The sequence below is a fragment of the Lepisosteus platostomus genome, chromosome 6 (genome assembly GCF_059453375.1).
Source record: "Lepisosteus platostomus isolate fLepPlt1 chromosome 6, fLepPlt1.hap1, whole genome shotgun sequence".
Classification (NCBI taxonomy): domain Eukaryota; kingdom Metazoa; phylum Chordata; class Actinopteri; order Semionotiformes; family Lepisosteidae; genus Lepisosteus; species Lepisosteus platostomus.
The window spans coordinates 14,789,284-14,812,176 of record NC_142616.1 but is presented as its reverse complement, the minus strand read 5'-3'; the positions used below and the strand labels follow the sequence as shown (position 1 = coordinate 14,812,176).

Sequence of the window (22,893 nt, the reverse complement as noted above, 5' to 3'; positions counted from 1 at the left end):
CAACATCTTCTCCTGTCTGGTCAGAAGTGCCCAACCTGGGCCAGACTGGGGATCTCAGCTCCACATTCCCAGTGAGTATTAAACACATCCTCTAAATCAGATTAGTTCTAATGCTTTGATCATTAAACTATAGGACTAAAAATCAAAAATGTTCGAAATCAAAAAACAACAATGACAATAGAGCTGATTTGTCCTTTTGTTTTCTAAATCTCTGAGTCTTTGAATTGTAGTCAGTGATTTATGACCAAATGTACCTATTTCATTTATTCATGTATGATGGGTGGCATGATGACTAGTGGTTAGCATCACAGTGCTGGGGTGCTGGGCTCGATTGCTGAAGTGCTAGTGTGAAAGACTCTGTTTAAATCTGCATGTTCTCTCTGTGTTTACTTGGGGTTCCTCTGGGTGTTCTGGTTTCCTCCCACAGTCCAAAGACATGCTGGGAAAACTGGCCCTGGTGTGTGAGTGTGTGTGTCTGTGTGCCCTGTGACAGACTGGCGTCCCATTCAGGGTGTATCCTGCCTTGTGCTAGCAGCTTGCTGGGATTGGACTGGAATCTGTAGTAGTATGTAGCAGTTCAGGTGGGTAGCTGCGTCAGCATGCGTAGGCTGCAAAGGCCTACGCCTTCTTCAGGTGTGAGGGAATTAATTGTTCAGTTCTTGCACAAAGGCACTGAACTCACACCTGAAGAAGGCTCCATGGCCGAAACGTTGTGTTTTCTTCTCTTTTCAGCCTGGAATAAACCTTTACTTGTTCCTCTGTAGTAGTATGTTTTTTAAACAGTGCACATGCATTCTACTCATGAATATTGATAGAATGGCTAATATTGATTGAAACTGTAGTATTGATTGATACTAATAATGATTTTGGGATTGGTTAGCGATGATCATTTTTGCTGTCCTAATAGCACATTCATATTCTGCAATGTCTGTCCTTTTCTGTCGCTTCTGCGTAAGCTTCAAATTCCGTGACAGCTGCATGAAAGCTGATATACAGTACAGTACATGCAGTGCCCCCATTCCTCATGCCCCTTTCCCGTGAGAATGTTTAGAAGATGTTAAGGTGGCCTTGATGGAAGGAACTTGGTGGGTAGCTGTATCAAAACATACAGATAAGGGCTGGAAGACACTGGCTTCTTTAAAATCTCCGTGGGGGGGGTTACTACTCACACGGGCTCAAGTAAGGGACGCCAAGGTCATCACTCCCCCCCACCCCAAGTCCTGGGGTTGCCACGGTAACTCCCTTATTTTGTCATAGGCTCCTGTGATGAAGAACACTAGAGTGGAAGTATTATGGGGTGTAGTCTGATATAATCATGCAGGGTAGGTGGGAGGGCTAAATGATGTTCAGTTTCTGCAACGCACAATTTATTAACCACTTAGTCAGAAAGTCACAGTAGAGGTGGGCAATAGTCAGCCAGCCACCTCCAGCTGAAAGTATATTTAATGCCAGGTGCTTGGTCCTATTCATCGAGATTCCTGTGCTTCATGGAGTGCCCACTGTGTACACTGAGAATAAAGGTAGAAGATCCTCCTCACTACTGTCTGTGGTCTGATCCATCTTTGGGGCTCAGTTGAATCCTCTTTTCTTCAGATTTCCTCTGTCACACAGACCCGGTTCTGATGGATTAAACATAATGATCCGTCACCACCTCTTCCTTTCTAAGTTGCTGGTGTTTGTGGAAACATTTGTGATGCAAAAAAAGTATTGTGGAGCACGTCATTACACATTTTGATTCCTCACTACTTACCTTGATGACAGAAAGTGTGCCTTTGTGCAAGAACTGAACAATCAATTCCTAATCAGAGGCCCAGAGCGTACATTTCTGCTATGTAAATCCTGCAAGTGAGTATGATTCTGAAGAACATTTCATCCTATTATGATAATGAGTGATGTTCATGTATATAGAGTTCTAGTACTAAATAGAGTAAGACTGCATTAACTCCATAGTCCAAAGGCAGGCTAGTAAGCTAAACGGCTTCTAGAAACATTTTCACTAATGTGACTGTGTGCTTGTGTTTGCTGGGATTGGCTCTGGCTCCCCAGCGACCCCATACCAGATAAAGTGTCTTTAAAAGTAGATGGATGGATGAAAGATTGCACCATGACTCATTTTAATATACATATTAAGATGAATTATTAAACAATATAGTTTTTTTTAGCTTTTACCCGTTGAGCTCCACCAGCCTCATTTTCCAAGTTACTGTGTGTTGACAGCAACAGTGATAGGATCTGTACATGTACATGTACTGGGTTTTGAACCAAGACACAGATAGACCCAGGGGCTATTACAATTAAAAATAAACAATAAAAAGGGAGCTGTCTGCAGCATATGGTTCTGTCAGGCAACACCTCTTTGGAGGGAGGACTGCCACAATAAAATATATAGATTATATAATATATAGTCTAGGTGGCAGGGTGGTACCCAGAGTTCTCTACAGAACTCCAGATGTGGTGGAGCTCACTGTGCAGTTTTACCATAAACTCTCTATCGGCTGGTATTCTGTAGTCCGGTTGTCTTTTAGTGCAGTTTAAAACAAGCTCCAACGTTTCAAAATATGGGGACAACGCAGACTCTAACGAATGGAAAAGAGTGGTAAGTCATGGACTAGAATAGAGAACACAAGCTTTCTTAAAAGATCAGGAGAAGGAGGGAAGAAAGCTCATTGGTGGGTATCATACTTTTCTTTTCATTCAGTTTGATGCTTTCTGCATTAGAAGTGAAACAAGGGGAGACCATTAGGTTTTTATTCCGTACCTAATATTCATTACTGGTAGGGTGATATAAACTTGGATAGAGAGATGTTTTACTATTTAATTTAACATTGTCATGTCACCAGGGACCACAGGGCTACTGTAAAATGCAATAAAGTCAAAAAAGAGTTAGCAGCAATGATTCATTTCATATATACAGTAAACGCACAGTTCAAAGTGTATAAATTTACAATATTTCAACACATTTTACTACATTTAAGTACTTAAAAACGTCAATATACAGTGATACTTGAGAGATATTGATACAGACCACAAAGTTCGGTTAAGATCTACTTTGGAATTCCTGTAACAAAATGAGTTGTTAACACAGGAATTTCAATTGACATTTTGACAAACTTTTCAGTTTTAAGAGAGGATTTTGTCAGCTTGTGTTCCCATTTTCAAACTGCTTCTACCATTTCATTGTCACAGGGGAGGCAAAGAATATCCCAGGAAGCAACGGGAACAAGGCAGGATACACCCTGGATGGGGCACCAGTCCATTACAGGTGTTGTAACAGACAAATCAGTTCTGGATCCCAAGATGAAGTTTAAACAGGTGAGTTTTATTGCGTGCAAGGAACAATAAAACCGAAGTACTGTTCAAAATACTGGTACAAAACTTCCAGTTTATATAGCCCTTTTCTGCCGCTTCTGACGTAGCTCGTTACCATGGTAATGGGGGGAGGTCACGGTGTCCGGCCAGTTCACAGACTTTGGTCACTCTTAATGGTCAGTGTTAGGTTTTCTTCCCTGGGGGGGTTCCTAGGTGGCCTCTGGAATCCTTATCAGTTATCCCCCTTTGCTGCCACAACCCTAAGCCTGTTACTTAAAAGTCCAGTCCTCATGCAGAAAGGACTCAGTTAACCCCTTCTTCACATCTTATATCTTTCTTCACAGGGCAGACACACAGAATGTAACCTGCACACAATCTGGGTGAACACATGGAAACATACAAGCAATGTTCCGCTGTGCCATCCTCTCAGTTTTAATAATGCCATGACACTTTGGTATGGTCCACTTCAATATGTGTGTTTAGTACTCTCTTTGGCTTAAATTCCTGCTGCCTGTTCCAGAGATAACCTGTTATTTATTCTTTATGTGTGCAGGAGAAGAGATTATCAGTGGGGCAGAATTTTTACCATCGCTGTTGAGACCAGGGCTGAAGTACGGGTAGAGCTTCTCAGTGAAGGAGGCCATGAAGGTGTAGATATGAGAGCTGGCCTCCACGTTGTAAAAGGACACCTGCCCCCCCTCATAGTCCACATACACCCCCACCTTCCGGGGCCTCGTGCTCAGGGGCAGAGCAACAGCATTGTCAGTAAGTGCCTGATACTCCTTTCCATTCTTGAGCCAAATACTCCAGTACCCATCCTCTGGGCTCAACGTGATCTCTCCCTTACGGTCCACGGACTCTCTGGCCACTCCCAAATCCCACTCCGTCTTGTCCCCCACCTCCACCTCCCAGTAGTGTCTCCCCGAGGTGAAACCCTCCGCGCCCAGGACACAGAAGTCTTGGTCGAATCTCTCTGGATTGTCAGGGAGATCCTGGGGTGCATCTCCCAGTCTCACCTGTTTCCCATCCTCAGACAGGATGAGACTGGGATGAGCAGTACTGGAGTCCAGAGTCACATTGACTGTGGGGCAGAGAGGAGACAGACGTGGTAAAACCATCTCTCCAATAATACAACATCAAAGATTTAGAAACATCAGCAACCGAGTTCTGCCTGGAAACCTCAGTGTGACAAATGCAACTTACATTTTTGATGGAATATAAATGCAAATATGGGTACAAACGTCTTAGATTCTCGTTCTGTCCTGCTTCTACTGTCTACTTCTGAAACTTTGCTGGTTTCTCTTTTATTCTGCGGAAATTCAAGAATTTTTAATAAGCCAATGCAAGCAGTGGTGATCCACAGGAGTTACAATTCATGTTGTCAAGTGCAATGTGATCCCTACACAAAAAAGCAACAGGTCCAGGAAGCTGTGCACTATGGATGATTGATTCTGAGGCTTTACGATGCACTTGTACAATATACCTCATTATGATTATTTTGAAGAGAGCATGGAAGGGAATATCTATGGAGTTTGAAATAGAGGTCTGGAATGAAGGTTAGATCCTAATCTTGCACTCTTCCACTCGCCTACGCATATTGGTCTCACACCCGGGACTTTCCTTTGCTTGTCTCTCCACTGCACCCCTCCTGGCTCCTCATCTACACCCCTGCAGCAGCTCCCTGGCTCAGTTCTGGCAATAGAGAGGGGGATTTGTGCAGCTCGATCCTCACAGCTAGACTGTCACTCCCTCAGCCAGGAGAGCCACACTCTCTACACCTCTCACCACTCTGTCACCTTTGTTAGGATTTCATGCAGCTACTGAGACAGAAATAAATGTACAGACTTTTTTCAGCAATATTGTGCCTGAGAAAAGCAAGAAACTCATCTCTCCGTGAAAATGTCTTCGATTTTGAATACAGGCAGCTGCCGGTAATAGAGGAAGAAGCAGCTATGTTTACCAGGAAAATGTTACCTGAGGAAATCAGAGAATGTCATGGCTCCTTTTTTAGATGACAGAGAAGAGGAGACACAGTAATGGAATTACACTAAATAAGAGAGAGAGTGGATTGTGTGCCACTGTTTCCCCAGGTTCTCAACAGGATGGAGATTAGGGAAGGCGATGGAATGTGTCTCTTGTTATTCTGTCACTGAAAGGCTCAATGGTAATGCACACGGCACACTGATTAGCAGTGCTCGGGCCCCGGCTTCAATTCCTGGGGTGCTATCTGCATGGAGTTTGTATGTTCGCCCCGTGTTTACCTGGGTTTCCTCCAGGTGCTCTGATTTCCTCCCAAGACTCTCCAAAGCGGGTAGGTGAATTGACTTCAGGGATAATTGGCCCTGCTGTGAATGTGTGTCCTGTGATGGGCAAAAAGGCTCTATCCTCTTAACTAGGACCCCTAACATTCCAGCCAGCGGGTTTACTGTCTTCCCCATATAAACTGCCCAAACATTGCAAACCACTGTGCTTACCCATCCTCACGCTGGTGGAGGAGATTTGTGCATTTCTCATTTCATCTTGTGGGGTCTGCTTTTGCATATGAGTGTGAGCATCTGCAAAGATACACAGTTCAAGCGTCGCCAGCTTAGAAATACTGAACACGTGGAATAAAAAGTCCAGAACAAAAAGACCATTAATATTGATATGGCATATTTAAATTGTCAGTTTATACTGTATCTTGTACCATCATGAATGATTGCTATAACACGTGATCACTAGGATTCTAGAGAGCTGGCTAGTGCTGATACTGACAAAGCTTCTCAGCTTCTCCCTACTTCACTCTCTTGGCTGCCTCCCTGGTTCATTCCTAATAAAGTAAAAGGTGATCTGTGACAGCACTGATCTTCATTCAACACTGTCACTTCCTCAGCTAGGCAAGTTCATGCTAAAGTATAAATACTGCTGCAAAGGAACAAGTAGTAGGTTTATTCCATGCTGGAAAGGTGGAAGTTATTCCATTTCAGCATGGAATAAACCTATTACTTGTTCCTTTGCAGCCTACGCATGCTGACGCAGCTAGTCACCTGGACTATAAATACTGCTGTCCCTTTATATTCGTTGTCTCATTTAATCATTACTGGAATTTGACCGAACTGCTGAATAATGCTAACAGTGACAAAAAATATCCCAATTCAAACATTTCAGTGCAGTATTACAGATTTACTAGTTCTCAAACACGCTACCCCACACTCCATTCCAGACAGGAAGAGAACACTGACGTTCTCCTCAATACTCACAGAAGCCGAGCAGTACAGCAGTGAGAATGACCGTCCACATGTAAGACAGGACCATTGTTCTCCAGCTGCACGATGACCTTCTCCTGGCAGGGTTGTCCTGAGGTCCTGGGAAGACACAGGCTCTTACTCATGACCAATGAACACGCTGGTCTTACAATTCAGCTTGATCTATCCCATCAAGAACATAAAGGATATAATATAGGGCAATCAGACACAGGCCCTGGTAAAAACATGGGTTTTGAGTTTGTTTTTGAAGAGACTCAAAGAATTTGTTTCTTAAAGAGTCAGAGGAAGGGCATTACATAGCAAAGAAGCAAAGACAGAAAAACTATAGTCACCAAAAGGCTGAGATTTAGTCCTGGGTACAGTGAGTAAAGGGCTGGACTCAAACAAGTGCCCAAAATGACACACTGAATGCTTTAGTATTTAAGTCTCCCTCAACTCTGATCAAAGCCCACAAAAGTTGCGAGCCATGAGTTTGAAGAAGAAACACGGTGGTTTTGAGCCTCAGCCTCCTGTGATTCTGCATTGAGTCTAACTGTGTAGTCTGGGTGGCATTTCGGGTGTTTGTACAGTGTGACTTTGTGCCTTGTGCCTATGCTAAATATAAAGAAGTAAGGAAGGAGAATTATTAAAATTAAATCTTATTCTTATTTAATATATTTTATTTGCTTGCTATTAGCTAATAAAGATAGAAATGCTACAATATATAGCTGACAGCCATATCTTGAAAGAAACCAAGGTGGTGGGAGTGTGGAGCAAGTAGTCCAGCCACGTTTTTGAAACCAATACCCAGACTTCTCTCAAAAAGCAGCTGGAGGAGATCCCTCAGTCAGGACAGGAGGCTCTGCTTTACACAGAGGGTGGCAGGAGGGTAGAACAAGCTGCCGTGTTATTGAAGCTGATACCCTGACTTCTCTCAAGAAATAGCTGGACGAGTTCCACAGAAAAAAACAAACAGCACCATCTGATTGCACTGACGTCAAAGAGTTTAACAGCACCTGTGTTATTTCTTCAGATACTTGTTGTGCAGGTTAAGTCTGTGGGTGGTTTTGGATTTCAGAGCACAGCCTGTTTCTGATGAGTATCAGAGTCACTCAAAGTTAGACCCTCCAAGCGTGAAAGCCTGTTTCAGTTGGTCAGGTCTCACACAGAATACAAACCCTTGTTTTTCAACTTCCTTAGCTCTTCCAGGAATCTCTCCTCCAGGTGGGTCAGAGCTTCCCAAGAGGAGTCCGCACTAGGCTCTGTGGGGAGAGTGATGCCGGACCACTCCTTGGTTTGTGGAGGAGAGCACAGGGAGGGGAAACACTAGAGTAGAGAGAGAGGAGAGATTCAGCATTGTGAGTTGTTGTTATGTACTGTGTGTCCCCTGTGGCTCGCCATATGTTGTAAGACTGAGGATTATGGGATGCCCCCCCGCCTTAGTTTTCTGACGTCTCATTCCTCTGCTTCACAGCACTTTCCTCTGCACTTAATACCACATAATGTTGCTGTAAAGTTATATAGTAAGACACCACTGTTTTGTTGTCAAGAAGCTAGCGATCCTCTCACTAGACTACAGGCTGGAGACAGTGGAGCAAATGCTACATTTTACACTCAGGACTTTTGACTAGACTTTGAATTTGACTATCATTTTGGTAACAAGAGCATTAGAGTGACGCACTTTTACAATGATCTAATTAACGCCACCACTAATCAGCCCCTACCTGTCATCGCAGTTGTGCTATTCTCCTGAACTGCTTATAAAAGCCTTCTGTCCTCAGCTAACAGAACCAAAACAGCCCACATTGAAAGGTTATCTTTCAAGTGGTGGAGAATTATTCCCAGCTGGGGCATGAATGAAGCAGGCAAATGTAAGAGCTGTTGTTAAATCTCACTCTCGCATTACTCAGTGGACATCCAGGTCTCAGAAGCACTGCCTTCTAAATGCTAGACTGGGTTTTATTGTAGACATAATAATTCCTCACACTTATATAGTGCTTTACAGGTAATGGGGATCCCCTCCACCAGCACCAGTGTGCAGCCCCACCTGGATGATGCTCCAGTCTGCTCACACACACCAGCTCTCAGTGGGGAGGAGAGCAGAGTGATGAAGCCAGTTCTGAGAGGGGGGTTATTAGAAGGCCATGACTGGTAAAGGCCAGGTGGAAATTTGGCCAGAACACCGGCGTAACACCCCTACTCTTTTCGAGAAACACCCTGGGATTTCTAATGACCACAGAGAGTCAGGACCTCAGTTTCAGCCAAAGGACGGTGCCTTTTTACAGCATAGTGTCCCCATCACTATACTTGGGCATTAGGACCCACACAGACCGCAGGGTGAGTGCCCCCTACTGGCCCCACTAACACCTCTTCCAGCAGCAACCCTAGCTTTCCCAGGAGTCTGCCCTCCAGGTACTGACCAGGCTAACACCTGCTGAGCTTCAGTGAGCTGCCAGTGTGAGTTGTGGGGTCATATAGCTGTTGTCCATACGGAGCAGACAGTGGTCTGCTCCATAGTATCACAGCTGCTTCTGCCATGGGATTGCTAGTCACGTTGAAACACAACTAATAACACACCTGTCAATCAATTACCATGACAGCAAGGTCAGGAAGGAAATCAATACCACCGGCAAATATGTAAGACCTGCATTTGCTGTTCTGTGGCACTCAGACTGAGTGTGTTCTCACCTGGTCTCTGTGTTCCCTAGTGTGCAGCTTGGTTTTTCAACGTTTGTTTGTTTCCTTTTGGCCTTTTTCTCATGCCTTTTTCAAGTTTTGGACTTTGCCTTCTCTCTCTGGTTTTGCCCTTTGGATTTCCTTCAGTTGTCTGTTGTCACAGCCTGGACCCCTGCCTGTTTGCTGACGTCTGCCTTCAGATTGCCACAAAGTACGTGAAGCATGTTCCACACATGTCCTCTCACCTGCAGGAAGAGGAGGTGGTCCTCGGTGCGGGCGAGCTGCTCCAGCTCTGCGTTCCTCCTCTTTATAGCGGCCATCTCCTGCTCCAGCTCCTTGATCAGGCCTTCAGCCTGCACCTCGGCTGCCCTCTGCTTGTCCTCCAGCGCTTTGATTACCTCGGCCTGGCTCCTCTCCACGCAGTGGGCCAGCGCAGTGCACAGCTTCACGCTGTCCTTCATCTCTTTCTGCACCCAGCGCTGAGGGGGCGAGAGGACACGGACGGGGGAACCAGGGAAATCTCTGAACAGCCGAAACCTGCAGGAAGTTCCTATCGGATTCTCCGATGCGTGCTATCCAATGAGCCTCAAGAAACCAAATGATCTGAGCCAGTGCTTCTCAAGCTCTGGGCTGGAGCCCCCTAGGGTGCTCAGAGAAAGGTAGAAAGAGAAGAAAAGAACCCAAATATTGCTGTCCCAAAAAAAGCAATCTAAAAACAGGATTGACTGGATGCACACTATATACTCTGAAATCTATTCATTAATTACACAAAATAATTTTGGCCCAAAAGCTAATGCACTTTTGTCCCGATGAAGGCTTTTGTGGGGAGATATTGAGAAGTTGTTAATTAATAAATGTTGTGATAGCACAGCCTTGTCTGGAACACATTTCAAGGGTTTGTCGGAATATAAATGGATGGAAAAAAGAAAAGCAACACCCCTTCCTTCACACTCTGGCCTTCCCGTCTGTGTGAAACAGGCTGAAGAGTCCATCGCAGCCTCTGTCTGGCCCAAGCCAGTCGGGTGTGAAGTCTAGGAGGTGTGAGCAGAGGGCCTCTGACAGGTCGCTTTGCTCTAAGGCCAGCAGCATGGAGCCTCACTGTCCTGTCACTGACGTGGGCAGTGTGTCTGCTGGCAGCTTCAGCAGCGGTACGGGTGGTAGATCTGAAACGGTCTCTCAGATGGACCAGTCTGATGTGTCGGCCCTGCTCTGGTGTGGTCACCCAAGGGGACCCGATCTTGGACGGTCATCTGCAGCCACCTGCAGTCTGCCGGTCTGCTGAAACCTTCTCTGCAGCTGGGACACAGTGGAGCGGCTCACTCCATAGTGTCTGGCAACGCTGGCACATGACATGCCTGCCTGCAGCATGCCAATGGCCCTCTCCCTTGCTTCTGGTGACATTCAAGGCATTATGGAATGACTAAGTGTGGCCTTTTTCTTGCAGTGATCTGAGCTTTGAATTAAGGCCTTTTTAAAGGTGACCTGATCAGGCATTTTTCCACCTGGACCTCATTGGGTAAAAGAGCACCTAATGAGCTTTCAAGTTGTAATACAACAAGTTGTATTACTTGTCAGAGGGCTTAAACCACATTGACAACTTTTTGTGAAAATACTACAGAGTAACTGTAGTATTCTCTTTCCAGGAAATGTTGCGTTTCTTTTTTCCATCAGTATATTTTGAAGTATACAGTGTGCGTCCAATCAATCCCGTATTTGATGATGCAGAGATAGGTCTGTGACCCCTGCAGCACCCCACTCAGAAAGACTGACAGGACTCACTGTGTCTCAGAGAGCAGAGACCCCAGCACTGAGCCCTGCAGTATCCACTCAGAAACACTGACAGGATTCATTGTGTCTCAGAGAGCAGAGACCCCAGCACTGAGCCCTGCAGTATCCACTCAGAAACACTGACAGGACTGTCTCAGAGAGAGCAGTGACCCCAGCAGTGAACCCTGCAGTACCCCACTCAGAAAGACTGACAGGACTCACTGTGTCTCAGAGAGAGCATTGTCCCCAGCACTGAGCCCTACAGTACCCCACTCAGAAAGATTTGACAAGGCTCATTACAGGACTCACTTTGTGAAGTTTCACAGATTTTTTGACGTCCTCCACCTTCTTCAGTCTGTCCTGGGCCATCTGCTGTAATTGTGCCTGTGTCTTCCTCATATTATTCTGCAGGCAGCATAATAAAACACAGGACCACACAGACTATTCATCACTTCCTGAATCAGATAGTCCAGACTGGAAGAACTTTACAAGGAGTAAAACATGATATGCAGTCAGAGCTTCAAATCGGCCAAATTTCTGCGGAGGATAAAGATTTGAAATTGTGCTGATCAAAGAAACGCTCAAGGGAGTTCAGGATGATATTAAAACTATTTGATCTTAGAATTTTATGTCATATGGGCGGTGGCGTTATATTGCATGAATAAGTTATCATTTTATCTAAGCAATATATGAAAAAAGCATTATATTTCTTATTAGCATACTTCATCTTGACCTCACATGTTTAAGAAGCGCTCGCGCACAGATCGACACAGACATTGCTCTTGCGCATTTCAACATTGAACATCTCCACCAACCTGAAGCTCCAGCCTTTGCGCTTCTATGGGGACAGTGCTGTGTGTCCGGTGGTCTTTCTTGGTGCACAGCCGACAGATGAAAGCCTGGTCTCTCCTGCAGAACAGCTCCAGCTGTCTGCCGTGCTTCCTGCACAGCTTGTCCCTCAAGCTGCGTGCTGGGTCGACCAGCCGGTGCCTGCTCAGTCTCCCGACCTCGCGGTGCGGCTGGACGTGCTCGTCGCAGTAGGAGGCCAGACACACCAGGCAGGACTTCACCGCCCTGAGCTTCTCCGCGGCGCAGACGTCACAGGGCACCTCCCCTGGGCCGGCGGCGCCCCCGTCAGCGCAGCTGCTTCTCGTGGCCTTGAACTGCTCCGCGATCTCGTTCAAGGTCCGGTTAATCTGGAGACTGGGTCTTCGGCCGAACGCCTCCTTACACAGCGGGCACTGACACGCACCCCCGCTGTCCCAGTACCCCCCGATACAGGCCTGGCAGAAGTTGTGCCCGCAGGGGAGGGAGACCGGGCTGGCGAACACATCCAGGCAGATCGAGCACAGGAGCTGCTCTTCGGACAGCAGGCTGCCGGGCGAAATCATTTCTGGTCGAAACAAAGGCAAACGCAAGAGATTATTGAAGCAGCATGAGTTTACAGAGACAGAAATACTGTAGATGTACAGTAAGTGCAATCATGGTTTTCAAACTATAACCTAGCCTAGACTATAGCTGAATAGCAAAGTAAATGAAGCAAGTTAACCAGGCAAACTGGATGCGTGTGAGTATCATTCATGAAGTGCAGGTACAATTACCTGTGGGGAATGTACAGCTTTGTTTCAAGGAATATTTTTCAAAAGCAAAATGTCTCGTTTCCCGTAACTCAATCCTTAGGAATTTAGACGTTTGACACAAGAACAAAGATCACACCAGAATTTTTACAATACAGTATTGTCTCTGTGTTCTTTCGAAGGTGCTTCTGCTGAAGTAGCTGCCGTACAGTCAGACTCACTGGCACTGATCCTGACTGGAAGGCATCTCTTATCTTTCAAGCATGGTGGGTTCTGGCTTTTCCTGATGCTGAAGAGTTGCGTTTCCCTGGGCATCATCACACAGAGATAGTTCAGGTGGGTAGCTGCGTCGGCATGCGTAGGCTGCAAAGGTTGAGAGGGAGGAGGAGTGAGAGGCGGGAGCAGGGGACAGAAAGAGAGGCCAATCAAGAGGTGATTTGTTGATTGGCCCACCTCTTGATTGGCCTCTCTTTCTGTCCCCTGCTCCCGCCTCTCACTCCTCCTCCCTCCCAACCTTTGTTCTCCCGCTACTTTACCTTTGCCTACTGCCCTGTCTCTCTCACACCTGAAGAAGGCTCCACGGCCGAAACATTGTGTTCTCTTTCTTCTTTTTTTCAGCATGGAATAAACTTATTACTTGTTCCATCACACAGAGATGCTCATTCCCATGAACACTGCAATTCTTTCTCTGCCTCTTTCATTGAGAGAACTGTGGTTGGAAAAGGGGCGGGGGTGTTAAAATTCCGCTCTTATCGGCATTCCAGATCTCCAGACAGAGCACTGTCTGCAGCTGTCTGTCAGCGAAGTCACACTTCCTATCGATGGGCCCATTATCTATGTGTTCTTCAAGTCAATCGCCACCAGTGTCCAGGGTTTCTCCGAGCACTGACTGAAATCAAGCACCCAGAGACGCTGCCAGGTCTTCAGCCTTCCATCCAGCCTTTACTGATGCTCTCTGAACCACAGGAGCCCTGCCCAGCCTCGCCCTTGTCTTCTGTCTTCTTTGTGCTCCATGTCAACATGCATATTAACAGCTCAATGCACATCTGGGAGACACATTGCCAGTACAGACTGGACTGTCACACACAACACTGAGACACATTACCGGTACAGACTGGACTGTCACACACAGCACCGAGACACAGTACCAGTACAGACTGGACTGTCACACAATCCACTGGGACACAGTATACCAGTATAGACTGGACTGTCACACACAACACTGAGACACATTACCGGTACAGACTGGACTGTCACACACAGCACCGAGACACAGTACCAGTACAGACTGGACTGTCACACAATCCACTGGGACACAGTATACCAGTATAGACTGGACTGTCACACACAAAACTGAGACACATTACCGGTACAGACTGGACTGTCACACACAGCACCGAGACACAGTACCAGTACAGACTGGACTGTCACACACCCCACTGGGACACAGTATACCAGTATAGACTGGACTGTCACACACAACACTGAGACACAGTACCAGTACAGACTGGACTGTCACACACAGCACCGAGACACAGTACCAGTACAGACTGGACTGTCACACACTCCACTGGGACACAGTACCAGTACAGACTGGACTGTCACACACTCCAGTGGGACACAGTATACCAGTATAGACTGGACTGTCACGCACAACACTGAGACACATTACCGGTACAGACTGGACTGTCACACACAGCACCGAGACACAGTACCAGTACAGACTGGACTGTCACACACTCCAGTGGGACACAGTACCTTCATCGACTGGACTGTCACACACAGCACCGAGACACAGTATCAATACAGACTGGACTGTCACACATTCCACTGGGACACAGTACCAGTATAGACTGGACTGTCACACACAGCACCGAGACACAGTATCAGTATAGACTGGACTGTCACACACAGCACCGAGACACAGTACCATAATACAAAAGGCATAATTATAAATGTTGCTAACAGGAACAAGGAAGAAAGACAGAAAAAGATAGAGCTTGAAAGGGAGCCAGCTCAAGAATGCAGTTATGCAGGTAACATTGAGTCAAAACATTTACTAGCAATCACAAACAAAATGCTTCCGGGTGAAGTCCCTTTTATTTCACAATGTGAAATAACTGGGAAATACTTTTTTTTAAAGATAAGAATTATCTTAAAGAAATACAAAGATCAATGGGACAAGGATGATCAATGCATCGCAGGAGCATAGATCAGACACTCAACATTGCACATTATACTTTCCCTTTCAAGCTTCACTTGTTTAAAGATGTTGTTCTTTCCTTCTTCCACAATTTACTGAATTTATTGATATCCTAGAGCAGCTGGAACAGCACCTGCAGTAAGCATTTATTTCTGGTACGTTGCTGAATGCCGATAGTGAAAACATAACTTTTATTACTTAGAAAATCTCAATACAGCATTTACCTTTGAAGGTGATAGAAGCACAGCTCTGTCCCTGTCGGTCTCCTCTCCTTTGCCCTGTCCCTCCCTGAGCTCCCACTGTCCCTGTCAGTCTCTCCTGAGCCCTGTCCCTCCCTGAGCTCCCACTGTCCCTGTCCGTCTCCTCTCCTGAGCCCTGTCCCCCCCTGAGCTCCCACTGTCCCTGTCGGTCTCTCCTGAGCCCTGTCCCTCCCTGAGCTCCCACTGTCCCTGTCAGTCTCTCCTGAGCCCTGTCCCTCCCTGAGCTCCCACTGTCCCTGTCTGTCTCCTCTCCTGAGCCCTGTCCCTCCCTGAGGTCCCACTGTCCCTGTCGGTCTCCTCTCCTGAGCCCTGTCCCTCCCTGAGCTCCCACTGTCCCTGTCCGTCTCCTCTCCTGAGCCCTGTCCCTCCCTGAGGTCCCACTGTGCCTGTCGGTCTCCTCTCCTGAGCCCTGTCCCTCCCTGAGCTCCCACTGTCCCTGTCCGTCTCCTCTCCTGAGCCCTGTCCCTCCCTGAGGTCCCACTGTCCCTGTTGGTCTCCTCTCCTGAGCCCTGTCCCTCCCTGAGCTCCCACTGTCCCTGTCCGTCTCCTCTCCTGAGCCCTGTCCCTCCCTGAGGTCCCACTGTCCCTGTTGGTCTCCTCTCCTGAGCCCTGTCCCTCCCTGAGCTCCCACTGTCCCTGTCCGTCTCCTCTCCTGAGCCCTGTCCCTCCCTGAGGTCCCACTGTCCCTGTCGGTCTCCTCTCCTGAGCCCTGTCCCTCCCTGAGGTCCCACTGTCCCTGTTGGTCTCCTCTCCTGAGCCCTGTCCCTCCCTGAGGTCCCACTGTGCCTGTCGGTCTCCTCTCCTGAGCCCTGTCCCTCCCTGAGCTCCCACTGTCCCTGTCCGTCTCCTCTCCTGAGCCCTGTCCCTCCCTGAGGTCCCACTGTCCCTGTTGGTCTCCTCTCCTGAGCCCTGTCCCTCCCTGAGCTCCCACTGTCCCTGTCCGTCTCCTCTCCTGAGCCCTGTCCCTCCCTGAGGTCCCACTGTCCCTGTTGGTCTCCTCTCCTGAGCCCTGTCCCTCCCTGAACTCCCACTGTCCCTGTCCGTCTCCTCTCCTGAGCCCTGTCCCTCCCTGAGGTCCCACTGTCCCTGTCGGTCTCCTCTCCTGAGCCCTGGGGCAGCAACACTGCTCTAGGAACGTTGCTGTGTTGTGGAGTGAAGAGCAGTTTTTAAATGCTGCTGTGTCCTGGGACTCCGCCCTCTGCCCCTGAGGCAGACTACGTGCCTGTAATATATTTTCCTACAAAACAAGCTGGAGTATGTAAAGAGCATGTAATGAGTCAGGATCAAGCTATTCTAGTCAGGCTAGCGGTCCGGTTCTTTTGTGAACGCAACAGGCATCTACAAAGCATGTCTGTTTCTACAGCACAGGGAAATCACAGAGATCTACACAACTATGTTTCCAAAACCTTAAGAGCTCAGACTCTCACTGGAGTCTTACACAGCTGCAGGGCTGAAATTCACACCATACACCCCAGTCATATCGCCCTTTCAGAGGATTAACTCCAGACTTGCTGGTCCTGGGGTGATTCACAAGACTGGAAAATACAATATCCCCCATTGCTTTCTTATACCAGTGCTACCAGGGCATAACTTAGTTTAAGAAATGCAAAATATCCTTTTTTTCCCAAACATATGTAAACAAAAGCTTTGAAACAAAGTTTCTAGCAACAAGCACTTGAACAAACTTTTGTCCTTACAGTCCGTTTCCATTTTCTAGTCAACATTTTCTGCAATCAGACCAAATTCTAATGAAATCGGAATAAACTATAGTTATAGCTGATGTACTTTCACAAAAAGTTGTCAATTTGTTTTAAGCCCTCTGACCAGCAATTTGCAAATAAAAAGCTGCTAATAGTGCCTTGATCTGAGGATCTCATCCCGTGACGGTGTCACAGGGGTGGGGCACAATTCTGTTCAACTAAGAAAAGGGATTTCATGTTTTACTTTTTTATTTTAGTTTGAACCCCCCTGTGTTCGTCTCTGATCACTCTTTCCACTTTGGGAACCAACAACAGCAGAAAGATAACTTCAGCTGCCGGTGCGCAGGAGTAAAGACTGGAGACGTCAGCCCCTTGCTGTTTAAGACGGTAGACCAGTCGAGCGACTCTGAGGCAGTGATGGGAAATGTGCGAGAACTTGACGAGCAAGGGCAGCATTTTGGAGTTTTAGACGTGTTCCGCCAGTGCTGGTATTTAAGCACACGTTCGCTCTTCTGGAACAGTGACTTGTTCTTCATGAGGAAGCACTGGAGGCTGCTGCCGGGTTGTCAAGGTATGAAGCCTTCCTTGGAAATGGCCTGGAGAAATGGCCTGTGCCAAAGCGCTGTGTCACTCTGTTTGGCTCTGCCGAGCCCCAGCTGCGTGAAGCACATGGGAAAACTTCAAACTGATCTGCTCTCTGACTCCCTGCACCCCCCCACACAATCAATGTGCAGGAAGAACTGATGGCAGGCCACAAAAGCGGTTTGTCTCTTCGATTTCCGGCCGAGTCCAGACGGGACCGGGCGGCTTCCCCTCCAGGCAGGAAGTGCTCGGTGAAGTCGGCAGCGCGCTCAAAACGGCCATCAATAAGGGCCAATTCAGACTGACTTCGGTCTGACTGACCGCCGTCCGGACCTCGTCAGCGCGGGTTAGGCCGCGGGCTGGAAATCGCGTGAATGCGGCGGTTGTCCCTAGCAACCGCGGGGCGCGAATCGCTCCCAGCCCCTTGGGGACACACTCCCTGAAGATCAGGCGAATTTGCACCTTTGCATCCATGACGATTTACTCTCTGGCTAGAGAGAGTGCTTTTCTTATTTCCCTCCTCTTGGGCTTCGTTTGGGGCTGTGCACGGCGATGGCGGGAGACCCCCTGGGAGACGCTGACTCCTCAGGCCTGTGAGAAGCTATTCGCCAAGCTGAGCAACGTTTCCCATACACGCCAAGTCCTTAACGTTGGACAGAATTAAGGTTTCTCAGTTCCTTGCACTGTCGCCCCACCTCTGTCACGGATGTCGGAAAGGCATGCCGTGGAATGGCCAGGAGAGCATGGAAGACCCTATGCGTAGCGGCAAAACGGGGGTTAGCCCGGGCTCAGGAGATCAGATGATGTCGGGTAGAAACCTACGCCCTCAGGCCCTCAGGCCGCGGAGGAGACGACCTGGTGCTACAGTAGGTGGGTCTCAAGACATCCAAAACCCTCAATGCTGAGCGAGGAGGAAAGCGTGACCCGGAAATATATAGCCCCACACAAGGACACACTGGAAAGACAAGCAAAACACAGGGAAACTAGGGTCAGGACAGAGTAGGAGCGCCCTCTGGCTGTAGAGGGGGTGACAATCTCACGATGAGTAGAGAGCAGAGTAGAGGAGTTTAATGCTCTATGTTCATGTGCACTGGAATTCTGACTCACGCTGATCTCTCAGGACGTACACAGTATATTACAAACATAGTAAATATTAACAACAGGAGCAATGAATATGTAGTGGAGAAAAAAAATGTGGCAGACCAGGCGCAAAGTACATGGGGCAAACACATTGAGTCTGAAGTTAGCTGTTAAGGATGCGTACTGCACGATGAATAAGCAATGAGCCTGTCTTCACCTTTTTTTTCAAAGTCTTTTGCCTGCTCATATTGTACATTGCACCGTTCGGTACTTGTGTTCCAAACCCGAGTCAGACAAAAAGTTGCAGGAAAACCTCTCCTGCTTAGTAAATCCTCTTCATTTTGTCATTTACGACTACTTGCAACAACTTTTTGTATGACTCAGTTTTGGAATAAAAGTACCGAACGGCGGAATATTCATCATAAGCAGCCAAAAGTCTAAAAAAAAAGAGATGAAGATAGGAGCATATTACCACTTTTCCTAAAATTCAAAATCAAAATTAATATGGGACCCAAAAGCCAGCCCTGAGCTTAAAAATTGTCTGAGTAGTGTGAGTGCTACCCCAAACCCTAGCTGGGGTTTCAACTGAGCCGTTTCGCAATCTTTCTATGAAGCCCTCCAGTCATCGGAGTTTCATATATTCCCCAAAGCAAATTGTATGAGTGAGAAACAATTGCAGCCGTTGAGAAAAGATGTCTCAAATGTATTAGATTTGATAATGCTTTGTTCCCTCTTTTGATCCGACGGACTGTTTTGCAACACAATTTCCTAATGGTACACTGCGCCATCCAGGCAGCCTGGAGTTTCCCCCAGAAAAGAAATTCCAGAATAGTCCCAAAGCTCATCATGGGCCCCAAAATCCGGTGCTGAGCGTCAAAATTGTCGAAGTAGAGTTTCTAAACCTAACCCTAGCTGTGGCTTCAACTGAGCCATTTCAAAAAGCGTTTGAGCTGTCGCCAGAAAACACTGCTGAGGGACAATCTTTTTCCAATTAAGAATTTAAGTTATATACTCTTTAGACTTTTAATAATTTAAAACTGTGTATAACAGCATGTTAATCAATATACATTAAAAAGTCGGGTATTTTTTATAAAAGCAATTTTGCTCAGTTGGACAAAAGTACACAACCTTCCACCTTCTAAGCTCATGCACAGTAAAGAGATTAAAAGATTAAATCGTTTCACTAACAACCGATGTACCATGAGTACCCCAGTTGTACGGTATGGGGTTGTACCGTGCGTTTTGAATGGCTGAATCTGTGTATCTGAACCTCTCTGGGCATTTTGATCAGATGTTCCCCAAACCTAAATGGATGAATGGGATAAAATCAAAACAACTGATCAAAGCTCTTGTAAGTGAATGACATACAAAAATGCTTGGTTACAAATTTTGATCCGACCACATCAGTTTTGGTTTAAATTTACCAGCGGTGCACCATGACTTCCAGGCCCCAGAGAGTTTCCGGAAAAAAAGATTTCAGACAGGATCAAGAAATCACTCGTCCTAAACTTGGCTTGGGCCCAAAATGCAGACCTCAGCTTAAAAACTGTGTAAGTAGTGTGTGAATGCTAACCCTAACCCTACTGGGGTGGCAACTGAGCATTTCCACGATCTATACCTGAACCTCTCTGGGCATCGGATTTTGACATGTGCCCCAAACCTAAAGGTATGAATGGCATAAAATCAAAACCATTGATCAAATCTCTTGCAAGTGAATGGCATTCAATAATGCTTGGTTTCAAATTTTGATCCGACCGAATCAGTTTTGGTTGAAATTTACCAGCGGTGCACTGGCCATCCAGGCCCCAGAGAGTTTCCGGAAAAACAAAATTCAGATAGGAGCACGGAATCACTTGTCCGCGGTCCATGTGGGTCCTAATGCCCCAGTATAGTGACGGGGACACTATACTGTAAACAGGCGCCGTCCTTCGGATGAGACGTAAAACCGAGGTCCTGACTCTCTGTGGTCATTAAAAATCCCAGGGCGCTTCTCGAAAAGAGTAGGGGTGTAACCCCGGTGTCCTGGCCAAACTTCCAATTGGCCCTTACTAATCATGGCCTCCTAATAATCCCCCTCTATGAATTGGCTACATTACTCTGCTCTCCTCCCCACTGATAGCTGATGTGTGGTGAGCGTTCTGGCGCACTATGGCTGCCGTCGCATCATCCAGGTGGATGCTGCACATTGGTGGTGGTCGAGGGGAGTCCCCATTACCTGTAAAGCGCTTTGAGTGGAGTGTCCAGAAAAGCGCTATATAAGTGTAAGCAATTATTATTATTATTATTATTGTCCTAAACTTGATTTGGGCCCATAATGCAGTCCTGAGCTTAAAAACCGTGTAAGTAGTGCGTGAGTGCTAACCCCAACCCTAGCTGGGGTTTCAACTGAGCCATTTCGCAATCTTTCTATGAAGCCTTCCAATCATCGGATTTTGATATATTCCCCAAAGCAAACTGTATCAGTGAGAAACAATTGTAGCCGTTGAGAAAAGATGTTCCAAATTTGTTCGATTCGGTAATGTTTTTTCCTCCTTTTGATCTAACGGACTGTTTTGCAACAATTTCCGAATGGTACACCACGCCATCCAGGAAGCCTGGGGTTTCCCAAATAATTTTTTTTAGAAAGGACCAAAAAAACACTCGTCCTAAAGCTGTCTTGGGCCCCAAAATCCGGTTCTTAGCATAAAAATTGTCTTTGTGTTGTTTGAATGCCAGCTTGAATGCAAAGTTCACTTGAGACCCAAAATCCAGGAAGTGTAAAAAATGTCCCAGTAGTGTGGGAATGCTAACCCTAATCCTAGCTGGGGTTTCAACAGAGTAATTCTGCAGTGATTCTCTGAAGCTCTCCAGTCATCAGATTTGAATGTGTTCTTCAAACTAAAAAATAGGAATCTAAAATAGTGAAAACCATTGAAAAAAGCTTCTTCAATCGTGTATCTTAATTTGGCAAATTTTCAGTCTGCTGAAAAAATGCTGTAACATTGGTATTTAAATGAGCATGGATTTGAGGCCAATAATAATAATAATTGCTTACACTTATATAGCGCTTTTCTGGCCACTCCACTCAAAGCGCTTTTACAGGTAATGGGGATCCCCTCCACCACCACTGTGCAGCCCCACCTGGATGATGCGACGGCAGCCATAGTGCGCCAGAACACTCACCACACATCAGATATCAGTGGGGAGGAGAGCAGAGTAATGTAGCCAATTCATAGAGGGGGATTATTAGGAAGCCATGATTGGTAAGGGCCAATGGGAAATTTGGCCAGGACGCCGGGGTTACACCCCTACTCTTTTCGAGAAACACCCTGGGATTTTTAATGACCACAGAGAGTCAGGACCTCAGTTTTACGTCTCATCCGAAGGACGGCACCTGTTTACAGTACAGTGTCCCCGTCACTATACTGGGGCATTAGGACCCACATGGACCGCAGGGTGAGCGCCCCCTGCTGGCCCCACTAACACCTCTTCCAGCAGCAACCTTAGTTTTTCCCAGGAGGTCTCCCATCCAGGTACTGACCAGGCTCACACCTGCTTAGCTTCAGTGGGTTGCCAATTGTGAGTTGCAGGGTGATATGGCTGCTGGCATAAAGTGTAGGGTTTGGGATACAAGAACCACTAAAGGTTGAGTACATTTATACATCAAGTTAAATTACTAAATTCAATTAAGAGAGTTAACACTGTAGGAAAGATTTTCTTTCAACTTTTTTGTCTGACTCAAGTACTGAACGGTGCAATATACAATATAAGCAGCTGACATTCTCAGAAAAAAAAAAAGTTGAATAAAGGAGCAAATTACCACTCGTTCTAAAGTGCACTTGGAACACACAATCCAGCACTGAGTGAAACAAATGTCCAATTAGTGTGGGAATGCTAACCCCAAGCCTAGCCGAGGTTTCAACAGAGCAATGCCACAGTGTGTCTCTGAAGCTCTACTGTCAGCGTGTTTGTATCTGTTTCTCAAAACAAAAATTTGGATTCTGTAACAATCACCCATGAAAAAAGCTCTTGGGAATTTTTCTTCTTTTATTCTTTACTGTATCGTCTTGAAGCACATTTCCAATCAGCTGAAAAAGTGCTGCCAAAATGGTATTTATATGAGTGTGTATTTCCTGGCAGTGTAAAGTTTGGGTTACAATTACCATTATATGATGACTCCAGTTATACGTCTAGTTGCACATTAAATGAGAATATTAGAGTATGACAGGTTTTCGTACAAGTTTTCATTGACTCTGTTTTGGAATACAATTCCTGAATAGTGCAATGTACAATACAATCAGCCAAAAGTTTCAGAAAAAAGGAACAAATTGTCACTCGTCCTAAAGTTCACCTGGGACCCAAAATCCAGCACCTGTAGTAAAAAACTAGTTCTGACCCTAACCCTAGCCTTTTCTAGATACAGTAAGTGTGACAAGGTGGCACAGCAGGTATTGCTGCCTTATGGTGCTGGGGCTCTAGGCTCAATTCATATGGTCATCATATAGTCATTCATCTGTGTGGAACTTGTGTATTCTT

General features: G+C 46.5%; 1 protein-coding gene across 6 annotated transcripts; it reads right to left on the bottom strand.

The window, feature by feature from the left end:
* Positions 1 to 2,801: 2,801 nt before the first annotated feature.
* LOC148660521 (E3 ubiquitin-protein ligase TRIM39-like) lies at positions 2,802 to 15,182 on the bottom strand. Of its 6 annotated transcripts, none has more exons than XM_088637892.1 (9): positions 15,114 to 15,182; positions 14,981 to 15,066; positions 11,792 to 12,369; positions 11,286 to 11,381; positions 9,455 to 9,688; positions 7,712 to 7,859; positions 6,549 to 6,653; positions 5,784 to 5,864; positions 2,802 to 4,390 (listed from the first exon to the last, which is right to left on the bottom strand). In XM_088637892.1, the coding sequence occupies exons 3-9, from the start codon at positions 12,365 to 12,367 to the stop codon at positions 3,840 to 3,842; spliced, it is 1,791 nt and encodes a 596-aa protein (XP_088494018.1). In that variant the 5' UTR covers positions 12,368 to 12,369; positions 14,981 to 15,066; positions 15,114 to 15,182; the 3' UTR covers positions 2,802 to 3,839. The 6 variants fall into 6 exon arrangements, with proteins under 6 accessions (XP_088494018.1, XP_088494013.1, XP_088494012.1 ...); XM_088637887.1 differs by lacking the exons at positions 14,981 to 15,066; positions 15,114 to 15,182 and adding exons at positions 12,775 to 12,897; positions 13,090 to 13,358; XM_088637886.1 differs by having other exon boundaries at positions 14,981 to 15,170.
* Positions 15,183 to 22,893: the final 7,711 nt, after the last annotated feature.